The sequence below is a fragment of the Syngnathus typhle genome, linkage group LG3 (genome assembly GCF_033458585.1).
Source record: "Syngnathus typhle isolate RoL2023-S1 ecotype Sweden linkage group LG3, RoL_Styp_1.0, whole genome shotgun sequence".
In the NCBI taxonomy this organism is placed as follows: Eukaryota; Metazoa; Chordata; class Actinopteri; order Syngnathiformes; family Syngnathidae; genus Syngnathus; species Syngnathus typhle.
The window spans coordinates 1,045,486-1,057,337 of NC_083740.1; the positions used below are offsets into that span (position 1 = coordinate 1,045,486).

General features: G+C 52.1%; 2 protein-coding genes across 4 annotated transcripts; both read right to left on the reverse strand.

The window, feature by feature from the left end:
- Positions 1 to 43: 43 nt before the first annotated feature.
- Positions 44 to 11,588, reverse strand: LOC133151288 (M-protein, striated muscle-like). 2 transcript variants are annotated; one of them, XM_061274189.1, is made up of 34 exons: positions 11,347 to 11,486; positions 10,038 to 10,167; positions 9,537 to 9,632; positions 9,330 to 9,474; positions 9,115 to 9,269; positions 8,952 to 9,044; positions 8,256 to 8,344; positions 8,152 to 8,190; positions 7,920 to 8,084; positions 7,700 to 7,861; positions 7,489 to 7,630; positions 7,045 to 7,256; positions 5,531 to 5,708; positions 5,341 to 5,462; positions 4,807 to 4,994; positions 4,613 to 4,739; positions 4,364 to 4,542; positions 4,187 to 4,301; positions 3,956 to 4,115; positions 3,781 to 3,887; positions 3,662 to 3,706; positions 3,430 to 3,569; positions 3,142 to 3,286; positions 3,008 to 3,067; positions 2,879 to 2,946; positions 2,683 to 2,796; positions 2,532 to 2,619; positions 2,426 to 2,464; positions 2,244 to 2,349; positions 1,822 to 1,985; positions 1,668 to 1,704; positions 1,563 to 1,585; positions 1,433 to 1,488; positions 44 to 1,120 (listed from the first exon to the last, which is right to left on the reverse strand). In XM_061274189.1, the coding sequence occupies exons 2-34, from the start codon at positions 10,142 to 10,144 to the stop codon at positions 434 to 436; spliced, it is 4,353 nt and encodes a 1,450-aa protein (XP_061130173.1). In that variant the 5' UTR covers positions 10,145 to 10,167; positions 11,347 to 11,486; the 3' UTR covers positions 44 to 433. The 2 variants fall into 2 exon arrangements, with proteins under 2 accessions (XP_061130173.1, XP_061130172.1); XM_061274188.1 differs by lacking the exon at positions 10,038 to 10,167 and having other exon boundaries at positions 11,347 to 11,588.
- myom2a (myomesin 2a) lies at positions 5,724 to 6,979 on the reverse strand. Of its 2 annotated transcripts, XM_061274276.1 has the most exons (3): positions 6,937 to 6,979; positions 6,279 to 6,672; positions 5,724 to 6,206 (listed from the first exon to the last, which is right to left on the reverse strand). In XM_061274276.1, exons 1-3 carry the CDS (start codon positions 6,946 to 6,948, stop codon positions 6,181 to 6,183), a joined length of 432 nt encoding a protein of 143 aa, XP_061130260.1. In that variant the 5' UTR covers positions 6,949 to 6,979; the 3' UTR covers positions 5,724 to 6,180. The 2 variants fall into 2 exon arrangements, with proteins under 2 accessions (XP_061130260.1, XP_061130259.1); XM_061274275.1 differs by having other exon boundaries at positions 5,724 to 6,672.
- Positions 11,589 to 11,852: the final 264 nt, after the last annotated feature.

The window sequence follows — 11,852 nt, forward strand, 5'->3', positions numbered from 1 at the left end:
CGGGCCTTACAGATGACATCACAAAACAGAAACTAAGACCAGGTCCATACCTCAGTGCCATTGTTTATTGTCCTCAATAACACATCCCCAAAAAAAAGAAGAAAAAAAATAGAAAAACAGCAGGAAACTGTGGAGCCTAAGTCATGACGTAGCACAAAACGCTAATTGGTGGTCGCCTATCTTGACTTGGTAGTTTAATTTCAAACTTGATGTGCGGGTAGATACTTCAGAAACAAGAAGAAGAAAAAAAATTGTATACTTGTATCTCTCTTTAATGCTGACAACTTGTGATCATTTAATAATAGAATTGCAGAATCAGGATTTGGGGATTTCAGGGCTGGGGGTCACCAGTTGGAGACGTTCCCAAGGAATTGGAGACCTGGAAATTTGGGGAGTTTTCAAGGCTGGGGGAGAGGGATTTTAGGGCCACCAACTACTTCCTGGGTGGGGTCGGAGACTTCATGAATCTTGATGGAGTGGGTGATTTGACACTGGGGGTCGGGGATTTAGGACTAGGGGCAGGGGTGGGGGACTTTGCTAATGGTGTTGGAGACTTAACGCCTGGAGATTTGGGGGTCGGAGTGGGAGACTTTGGGGCTGGGGTGGGAGACTTTGGGCCTGGGGTGGGAGATTTGGGAGCTGGAGTAGGAGATTTTAGGCCTGGGGTTGGGGATTTGGGGGCTGGAGTGGGAGACTTGGGGGCTGGGGTTGAGGATTTGGGGGCCGGGGTCGGGGATTTGGGGGTGGAGGCGGGGGTGGGGCTCTTCATGGACATGGCTGGGGTCTGGGACTTAGACGGGACGGGGGTGGGCGTCGTTGAGGCCGGGATGACGGCGGGCGTGGCCATCTTGGGTTGGCCCAGCTTGGACTCTGGGATCTGCTCTCCGTGGCGGTACACGCTGACGGTGATTTCCACAAACTCGCCGCCGTACTTGTTGCGCACGTTGATGCTATACTTGCCCGAGTCTTCGGGCGTCACCTGGTTGATGACTATACTGGAGAACTTTCCGCCGTCGAAAGTGATCTTGGTGTGCTCGTTGGAGAGCACCTCCTGCTCATTCTTGAACCAGGTCACCTCAGGGGTGGGCTCGCCCCACACGGTGCAAGTCAGGCTCAGGGACTGTGACGAGTGGAAGGACAAGTGGAATGTTTGTCAAAATGGCTAGACCACTACAAGCTATAAAAATAAATAAAAATAGATATAGTAAATATGTATAATAAATATTTAAATATAAAATAGATATTGTTTCAGTCTGTTTACCGCCCTGCATGCTAAAACGAGGAGGGCGTGGCCGCTGTTTATGTCCTGCGGGTTCCAACACGGCCGACTTTGGAATGCAGCAGGGGAACTGAAGCTCCACCCGAGGCCGACGTGCTAGCGTTTACGAGCGAACGCAGTATTTTAGTCAGGGCCCAGTCTTGTCCAACGTACCTTATCCTCCATGATGGTGACCACGTCGGGCAGGCCGCCCAGCACTCGGCCGCGATCTGACAAGACAAACAAACGCATGAGTGGAATGCGTTGACGTGGAATGACTGGACATCCCAGTCGAGATACTCACTTTTCTCTGCAAAGGCAGCAGCCCTGAAAAAACAGAAGGAGTTCAGTTTTCTCGGAAGAAGCAGCGAGAATACGAGGTCAATATTGACGCAGATGAACGACTCACTTTAGTCTCAGGTATTCCTCGTAGGCGTCGGTGTACGCTGCCCAACGACAAAAAGACATTTCAACCTCAAAGTTTAAGTCATGTTGATAAATGGCACACTTGAGACTTTTATTGTGTTATCCGAAGCAATGACATCATCTGAGGTAGGCCGTACCTTGTCCGGAAAGGTCAAAGGTCCTGGCGTGGGTCTTGACACCGTCGGAGATCTCGATGGTGTACAGCCCCTTCTCCTTGTCGGACGGGTCGCAGATCTGCATCCAGGCCATCTCGGCCGTGCCGCCGATTCTCATCTTCTCCGAGGAGGCGATCTTGCTCTCCCTGGAGAGTGTGATGTCACACGGGGTAACTGGCTTGCTAACTGAGCGTCATGATACTCTTTATTGTTTATTCATTTGATATTTTTCAAATGAATAATAATTCTATAAAGATAAATAGTTATAATATAAATAAATAAATAATACAAATAAAATAAACAATACTCTCTCCCTCCCTCTCTCTATCCTACATAACTGGAAAATAATGGACAACCATTTTGAAAATCGTTCAAGACAAAAACAAAAAGACAAAAAGGTGTACTTGTGTTTCCACACGGTCTTCATCTCTTCCGTGTAGTAGTTCATGTAGCATTGCAGACGGATACCCTCGGGAGTACACTGAAGCACCAGCTCGGAGGCCGATTCGCCTGGAACACAAAATCCTTCATTATCTCCACGGCAGCAACGGAGACGCGTGCGTACGTATCGACATTGCGGACCCACCGGCGATCCTGGCGAGGGCGTTGATGATGTCATCAAAGACTGCAAAGACAGAATGCATGAACAGGAACAGGAAGAATGTCCCAAGCAGGAACCGGACCAGTCGTACCTTGTCCGGAAATGTCAAAGGTGGACGTGTCCTTTCCACGCTGGTCTCCAATCACAGCCTTGTAGACACCTTGATCCTTCCTGGAAAACTGAAACCAGCAAGAAAGCGGTCAATCCGTCCGTCCGTCAATCACCATGAGTGAGTTCCTCACCAGCGGGATGGGGATAGCGCAGGCTCCCGACATGACGTTGGGGGGGGTTTCCGGAACCATCTCCACGTCTTCTTTGTACCAGTGGAAGGTGGTGTCCTTATTCACGTTGGCCACCTGCAAAGAGACGCAGGTGTTGACCGCGTTGGCAAGGCAACGCCGCAAAGGCCAGCCACAAAGGCAGGCCATCTTGCCGGACCTTGCAGGCCAGCATCATTGTGCAGTCGTCCGTCACGGCGAAACCCAGAGACTCGGAGAAATGCGCACCTGAAAGTGAAGTAACAAGGTGAAGAACAAAGTGACGGACAAGCAAACCTCGTGAGTTTACCTTGCTTCCTGACGTACTCTCGCCTCTGGAACTCGGCTTCCTTCAGAGCAGCCAGGAAGACTGGACGGACACATGCTAACGTTAGCGTCTGCGCTAGCACTACCACAGCGAGCGGGGTGCGCCTTGAGGTTTACCATCTCCGACCAGGACCAGGGAACTCTGCGTCTTGGCCTTGCCGTCGTGGATCTGGACCGTGTAGGTGCCCTCGCTCTCTCGGGTGAAATTTTCTACGATCATCTGGATGACGCCCGTGGACGCGTCGTGGCTTATCTTATGGCCCTGAGACAAATGCCGACAGACGTGCAAATTGAAAACGAAGACCCTGCACAGGAAGTCCGCCATCTTGGTATGAAGCGGCCATCCTTCAGAGACAAACACCTCCCACAGATTTGAAGATGGAAAATTCATTCCATGCCGCTTACCTCCTTGCTGCTGGTCACCTCCTTGTCGTTGACGACGAACCTGTAGGTCACGGCGGGCGTGAGCTGGACGGCCTGGACCCAGAAGCGCACGAGGCCTTTTTCCAGGACCTCGTAGTTCAGGCCGTGCTTGAGCGGGACGACTGCACGGAGGAGACAAAGTTCAGATTTCAACTGACTCCCAAGTTACGCTGGCCAAAGAGAGGAAGGAGTCGGCGTCAAGCGTGACACTCACCGGGATTCCTGATGGCATGGCTCAGCTCCAGCATGGAGTTGAGTGCTGTGGGTGAAAGACATCCAATGTGAAGGCAAAGATTTGGGTCGGAGGATGACGGCCCGGCCTTGGCGGCATACCATCCTCGGTGAGAGTGTGGCTGGCGGAAACACCGTCGGTGTCGGTGACCAGCACGGAGTAACGTCCCAGGTCGTCTTTGTCGGGGTTCAGGAAACTCAGTCGGGAACTAAAACGGACACCAATTCCAAGACTCACGACTCCGACTGGAGATGTTTTGGGGGCCGGCCATCTTACGTGCGTCCTTTGGTGGTGACGTTGACCCGAGGGCATTCTCCGATGGGCTTGTAGTTCTTGGACCACACGAAGGCGGAGGTCTGGCTGATGTCGCTGGCCTCCAGAGACAGGAAGATGTCGCCTGTTTCCTCATCCACGCCGGCCACGATCTCCTTGGTGCCTGGAGACGCCGGCGAGCAGCGTTAAGGAGGAAGACCTGCTCGGCAGACCCGGTGAAGACTGAGGCGTTACCTGGGGGAGGTCTGGCGCAGACGGCCTCGGTCACCAAGGAAGCTCTCCCGATGCCGTGAGCGTTGACGGTGCGAACCCGGAACACGTACCACTCGCCCTCCTCCAGACCGCTTACCTGCAGGACAAAGGCCAGCTGGCAGCTCCGTCCGACAACAAGCGTCAGGTCTTCGGTCTCACCTGCATGTAGCGCTGGCTGATGGCGTTCTCATTCAGGGCGACAAAATCGCACGAGCCCTTCTTGGCCATGTCCACAAAGTACCCGGAGACGGCGCTTGCCCCTGTGTAGACCGGAGCTTTCCAAACCAGGACCAGGGAATGACTACGGACCTCGCTGAAGGTCAGGTCATAAGCTGGACCTGCAGGCGTGATGACCAACCACATTTCTTTTCAGCATCTGAGCTCGAGTAACGTGACGGTGAGGCTTACCTGGCTGCTCCATGGTCCAAGCCTCACACTTCATCGGGAGACTGGGCGCCGAGGGCACGCCCACGCCTGCCACGTTTGCCGCTTGAACTTTGAACTCGTAGAAGGTTCCCTCCGTCAGATTATCCACCTAAAGAAAGGCAAGGCAAGTTGGTTGCCAAATATGTGGACGAGCTCCAAGCGATGGCTCCACTCACCGTGCACATTCGCTCCACTATGGGACCCACGTTGACCTCCTTCCAGACCAGAGTTTGGACATCCCGTCGGTCCACGTAGTAGGCGCTGATCTTGGAGCCGCCGCAGCTCTTGGGGCTGCTCCAGGACACCGTCATGGAGGAGCCGTCGCAGTTCAGCAGGCTGATACCGTAAGGGGCGCTGGGGGTGGCTGCCGGAAAGATTAGCGTCAATTCATTTCATTCCTTGCCCATGTTTGTCCCTGAAAACACTTGAAGCTCAAGCGTTGGCGGGTGAGTGGCGGGTGCGTCAGTGTTGGATCAGAACCTCACAACTCTTTAAATGTGATTTGTGATGACTACAATAAATCACGTGGAGGAGGAGAATGGTGGTGGTGGTGCGCAAATCAAGGCGGGAGTGGTTCGGGGTCTAGAGGAGCATAAGCGTTTCATACATACCATATTCAAACCCCCCACCTGGCAGAACAATACAACGGCAGACAACATGAAAGACCCAAAAGACAAGCAAGCGCTCAAAGGTTTGCAAGCGGTGCTTACCCAGCGCCGGCTCCACTGCGATGGGTCCCGATTCCTGGGACTCTTCGCTCAGGCCGAAGACGTTGACGGCTTGCACCCGGAAGACGTAGGTCTCCCCTGGCGTTAGGCCGTGCACCACAAACCTGGAAAGAGGAAATAACGTGAACAAGCAGCTAAGAGGGACTTTGTCGCATGAGCACATATGCTGGACCTGTTGAGTTTGAAGGGTTTGTGGTTGCAGGCAAACCAGTCCTTGCTGCCCACCGCACGAGCGTCGATGTAGTATCCCATCAGGCCTTGCTGTCCGTGCTTGGGCGCGTCCCATTGGACGAAAACGGACGACTTGGTGTTCCGGGTGGCGACCGGTTGGCCAGGAGCGGACGCCAGGCCTGTTTGTCGGGAGAAACGGACGGGAGCCGTTAGCTGTAAGCGACAGGGTGGCTAACCAAGCAAACGTTGGGTTCCGGTGAAGGGTGCGCCATTCAAAAAAGATGTGAGTTAATCTTGTTGCCAACGATAACGACATGACTTTGCTCGCCTCTTGCTGACCTTCGACCCCTTTTAAAAAAAAATGTAACCTTTCTTTCTTAATATCAAAAACTTTCTCTGGTCGTCGCTATAGAAATCTCAATTTAATCATGTTAACATGACTCGGGTCAAATTGACCCAGGTCATTTCTAAGTAACCAACTATCACAAACAACCAAAAAATCATTGCTTCAACATCATTGTTAACCCCATTAGTGAGCATTTCATTCTTGACTTGAAACTCCTTATGGGTCATTTTGACCCGCATGTGAGGAAGCTTAATGTGCTCAGAGGTGAAACAAAGTGGAGCAAGTCAAAGTGAACCAAAGTGTTCTTACGTACCCACAGGCAGCACGCATCCTGCAACACAGCGTTCATATGGTCACCGACAGGACGGGACTTGGACCACGTGACACCCGCGCTTTCCCTTACCGTCCCGCTCGGCCTTCCTCACGGGCCGCGAGGGCTCCGAGACCCGGCCCACGCCGTACGCGTTGAACGCAAACACCCGAAAGTGGTAAGCGCCCTCGTCGGGCAAATGGAAGACGGCCATACGGGGCGAGCGAAGCTCCACGCCCGCGTCCACGCGATGCCACGCCCCGCCGGGCTCGCCGTCAGCAGACAAACACTGAGATGACACACTTGGTCCTTTTGCATCCCGAACGCAACCACCCAAACACACAAGTGGGCGGACACACCTTCTCCACGACGTAGGAGAGCGGTGCCGGTCCACGCCGACCGGGCGGCGTCCAGCTGAGCACCACGTGCGTTTGGTAAATCTCCGACGCGTGAACGTCGCTGGGCGGGCCAGGAAGGCTCTCCTGGCCTAAGCATGTTAGGGTTTAAGATTTCAAGTGCGCTTTAAGGTTGTTTTACGTGGTTTAGTAAGGTGGATTTTAAATTTCATGCAAGGCGTTGCATTCTGGTAGCAAGGTTCTTTCAACGTGGCTTTACGTTTGAGTCCAGTGGCTTTCAAATCAGGTTCTTTCAAGGTGGGTGGCTTTAAAAGCAGCTGTCAGGTTTTTGAATGCTCAGCTATAAGGTTGCTTCAGTGGACACACAGTGAGGAGCTACCAAAATCCTGGTGTACCTTCCCGCTCATGATTCTTGGTGACAACACGGTACTTTCCCTGCGTCTTAATCACTACGGGAAAAAAAAGCCCGAGTCATCGCCTGGATTTCCTTTCGCCGCATTTACCTTCAGCGCTACCTTCCAGCTTGGCGCTCTCGGCGGCGTCCAGGGCCGTGACTCTGTCGGAGGCTCGGGAGGCCCTGCTGATGCCGGCGCTGTTCACGGCTCGCACCCGGAAGCGGTACGAGTGGCCCTCCTTCAGCCCGTGGACCGGGTACTTGCACACCTTCACCGGGGCGTCGTTGCACTGCACCCAAGAGTCGCTGCCCACCTCGCACCTGAAGAAACAAAAAGAAAGAAATTAGCAACACATGCTAATTGCTACATAAGGGGTCGGCAAACTTTTGCATTCAAAGATGAAGTAAAAAAAATAATAATTGGGTTTCAATAACAACAATAATAGTTCATGCTCATATTTTATGATTTGTAATTAAGATATTTTTGTATTTGATGTCAACATGTTCTTTTTAATAGTTCCAATTGATTTCTTTCAAATCCATTCATTCCCACCTGTCAACAAAGTAGCCGACGATGGCCGCCTCGTTGACGGTGTTGGGCGCTTTCCAGGCGACCAGGACGTAGTCCGAGTTGATGTCGTAAGCCTTGACGCTCATGGGGGCTCCGGGGGCGCCGGCTACCGGCACGGCGGCGTCTGGGAAACCAGGAGCAAAGCAAATCGTTTGAGCAAATGCTAACATGCTAGCCCGCTAGGGGGCGCTACCTGACACAAAGAGGTAGGCGCAGTGCTCGGAGGTGCCGTCTTTGGTGTAGACGCGGATGGTGTACAGGCCCTCGTCGTCCTTAGCCAGTTGGGGCAGAACCAGGCGGGCCACGCTGCCGGTCACCGACATGTCCACCAGGGGGCCAGGTTGCAAAAGTTTTTCTGGAAGAGAAGAAGAGTGGTCAGCTTCAAGCCGGAGTCATTTACGATGATGACTCACCGTCTCGGTACCACTCGACGAAGGGGGGCAGGTTGGGGAGGTCGGGGACCACCACCAGGGTGCACAGCAGACTGGCCGACTCGCCCTCCGTGCCGAAGGTGACCGGGAAACAATGGACCAGGCTCACCTCCAGCTTGCTGAAGTGGCTTCCGCTCAGACGGGGGACTACAATTTGTGAAGAAACAATTGATCGCATCCGGATTCCATATAATCAATTAATGTCCGCTCTTACTTAGACCGATCTGGCTGGCCCATCCGCCTCCACTAGCGCCTGCACACACACACAAAGGTAGTCATGACACCGCCCAGTCAAGACGATTGATTAGGTGGACCTACTCCTGACGGCGACGGCGGCCGCGCTGGTGGCGGTGCCGTGGGGGTTGGTGGCCACGGCGCTGTAATCCGCGCTGTCGCTCACTGCACACCTGAAAAACCATGTTCAAAAACTCTAACAATGGCAATCAGGGCTGTGGACTCGGTTCGGACTCGGGGACTCGGACTCGGTCGGACTCGGTCATTTTTGCCGGACTCGGACTCGGACTCAGTGCTGATTTTGACCGAGTCCACCGAGTCCGACAATTGGCAATCATACAAAATGGTCAACATGGGGTCATGAATAATTGCGCAATATTTGGAGATGAGGAATAAAGTTGTGTTTTGAATCAAAAGACCAATGTGGACTGAACAGAGACCACGGCTGCATGCAGGGTGTCTGAAGGACAAGCAGGCTTGAAAAAAAAAAAAAAGCTAGGCAAGAATTTGAAGCTCCAATGACGCAAAGGTCAGCAGAGCTGTAAACAGCTGAAGAGTCTCCAATGATATCAGGAGGTCCCGCCCCCCACCTCCATGACAGCGTTGAAACATTTCACCCCAACGCCCAAAATGTCCCCTCGCACAAAGAAGCTCGGCTTGATTGCAGGCAGCCATTATTTATGACGCCAAATATTTTCCTCGACAGGACAGAGGGTGAGGTAGGGGGGCCGGCGCCGAGTTTTTTTTCACATCATGTCGAGTACGTTTGTGCTGTCGTACCTGCTAATGATCAAACTGTGGACTCCATACTTGCTCTCAATCTTGTACTTTCCAGGAGTACTCAGAGGGTCCACCGGGACGCCTCCTTTGTACCTGCGCACGAGCGTGACCTTTGACCTCTGGGTTATAACTCCACGTGGAAGACGGCGGTAGGGGGCTGTACCATTTCACGACGGGCATGGGGGTTCCCAGCACGGTGCAGAAGAGTTTGACGGACATCTTCTCCCACACGGTGTGAGGCCGCAGGGCCACGATGAAATCGGGCATGCGGGGGATCTCCTCCAGCAAATCCACTCTCCTGTACATCTTCTCTTTCACCTGATGATGCACATGGTTGGAGGAACAAGATCTCGGCGGACAGAAGCGGAGCGAGCTTGCCTCTTTCTCGATGGCCAGACTATCCACTTGAGCCTTGGTGGAGGTCCTCATTCTGTGGAGTTCCTCCTGGATGGCAGCCAAGCCCTTTTCCACTTTTTTGCTGACTCGCAGGTACTCCTCCGTCTCTCCTGTCTCCTCGCTGGTCCTATTGAATTCGGATCAAAGGTTACGGCGATGGAGCGCAAAGCGGCCAAGCGTCATCCTCACCTCTGCCGGAACACCGGGATGGTGTACGCTTCTTCCGCCATCGCCTCCGTGGCCGCGGCCTGCACCTGCCTCGCCGACTTGGAACTTGACTTCTTGCTGAAAGGGGGGGGGGGGGGGGTAAAAAGTCAGCCGGCGTCATTTTGTCTGGCAATTTGTTGCCGTGGAAACCTCACGCTTTAGAATTGAAAGAAGAGCAAGGACATGGAGCAAGACATTTGCACTTTGGTGGCCACAAGTAGGTCATGCACCCTGACACGGGCCGCGGGGTCGGGAAAGGGGGGCGGGGCAGAACAACACCAGCATTGCCACATTTTCCCAAGTGCATTGGAAAAAACAGAAGGAAGCGGCTAAGCGTCAGCACTGCGGAGCCATTCTTCAAACGACGCCACGCTACGGAGGCGCCTACAGAAAGCTCAGCATGAAGGCCAAGAAGGAAAAATGATTTCCACTCCGCGCCAACAGCCAAGCAGCGAGAGGCAGCGTCCGTCTCGGCGTGGGTACCTTTGCTGAGAGACCACGACGCGCTTGGTGCTGTACTGATAAGCCAGATCGCTTTTCACTTGGCTGTGGCGCTTGCGCTTGTACCAGGGAATGACTGTGGACGCCATGACGGGAACGCTAGAAAAGGAGCCTTGACCAAGAAGGGGGGGCGGGGGGGGGGGGTATAGCATCATCATCACATCACCAATCATCATTTTCTCGGTCTGGCTCTGAACAGAAGGAAAATACTAGACAAGAAAAAACAATTTTTTTTTTCTTCAGTGAGCAACAAAATGAGCAATCACTTTGTGCTGCTGTCCAACGACGAGCAACCAAAAATCAGCCAGTCGCAGAAGTCATAAAACTCCCCAAAAAGCAAAATATGTAAAATTCTTTGACTGATGTGTCACAAGAGCTGCAAAACAATTCTGTAGACGATGTAACATGCATGCCGGGCCAGTAGGCGGCGACATCACACATTTGAATCACCACTACAGTCGAAATCCAACACTCTGCCCAACGAGGCACAAATGTCAAATATGCTATTTTGCTTCTGATTCACAACTTTTTTTTTTTTAAACAAAAATTCCGCCCCCAAAAGGCCATTTTGCCTTCCGCTCCATAAAACATTCTCAAGTCCAAAGCTGAGGCTTCACTGAAATTTGCTTGAAATATCCGTCAGGAGAAGAGCCACAAAATCACAAGGACAAACTCAGCGGCCTTTGAAATGTTTGGCCCGACAACCTCAAGGCGCTCGCTCGGCTATGAATAGCTCCCAGCTGTCAGCCGTGATTGGATAAGTACGTCTTAGCAAAAAAATGTTTGCTTTCTGGATTTTTTATTGTCGGCAACAAGGATGAACTAAAATGATCATTTACTTCTCTTTATATTGATGACTTTTGTGAGTACAATCAGCACATAACATTCAATTCATATTATCATTTCTCTATACACAGCTCTGTTGTTACGGGTCGATTTGACCCAAAGCTACTTTAGCCGTATGAAATGCTGGTGGTTTAAATTTCTGGGCTCAAATGAGGATTAGAAATGTTAGTACTTTGAGATAAAGGTTTTGCAGGGGTCAATTTGACCCGAGGCTGTGTAAAGTCTAAATATATTTAGGCCCATTTAGAATGTGAGAAGATTCTTCTTTCCCTCTTCTTCTTCAGCTGTCTAAAACGAACAATCGACACGGACGGGCCACTTGGGCAGTGACTCGTCAACTTCTATTTGTCATCCTTTTGCGGGCGGGCGGGCGGCCTGCTAAAACCGCAATGTCAACGAGAGGGTTAGTGGACAATTCCAAGCGGAGACAAAAGCGGGAACTTACCCCCGAGAGATTAAATGAGCGCAAAGCAACAGCGGCGTTGGCGGACGTGGATCAGGAGGCACTTTGCTGGTGGGAAGAAAAACATTGGCCACATTCGCCCCGCGCAGGCCGGGGGCATGCCGATCCCCTTCCACCCCATGTATGGACGCGCCGGCGACTATATATAGCTCGTACCTACAAATTTTGCTTTCTCTCCATCCATCAGACCCGCTTCTGATCATCTGCATCATCTACTAACTCATCCATTACTTTCCCTTCTTCCCCCCATTATTAGTTTTATTATTGCTTACATGAATTATTCTAATAATTTTGCTTTGAGGTAATTGACACTTTACTATTCTTCATTGGTAAACGATTCAATTTAGCAGTTAATTGCCATTTATGTTGATTGACAGGTCATTTATTTGCGAGAAGGTGGCAAAAGCCCGACGAAACCTTTTTAGGATGGGGGCAGGGGTCGCCTATCCTCCTTGGCTGCACACTTGCGGACAGCAGTCAGTTATTTT

Bases quoted from the DNA above. Each gene is read 5' to 3' on its own strand.
- LOC133151288 (XM_061274188.1), bottom strand. From the start codon at position 11,576: ATGATGCAGATGATCAGAAGCGGGTCTGATGGATGGAGAGAAAGCAAA. The intron at 7,631-7,699 runs GTAGCGCCCCCT...CTGGTTTCCCAG, and splicing joins CGCCTACCTCTTTGTGTCAG to ACGCCGCCGTGCCGGTAGCC. The intron at 3,570-3,661 runs GTGAGTGTCACG...TCCTCCGTGCAG, and splicing joins CCATGCCATCAGGAATCCCG to TCGTCCCGCTCAAGCACGGC.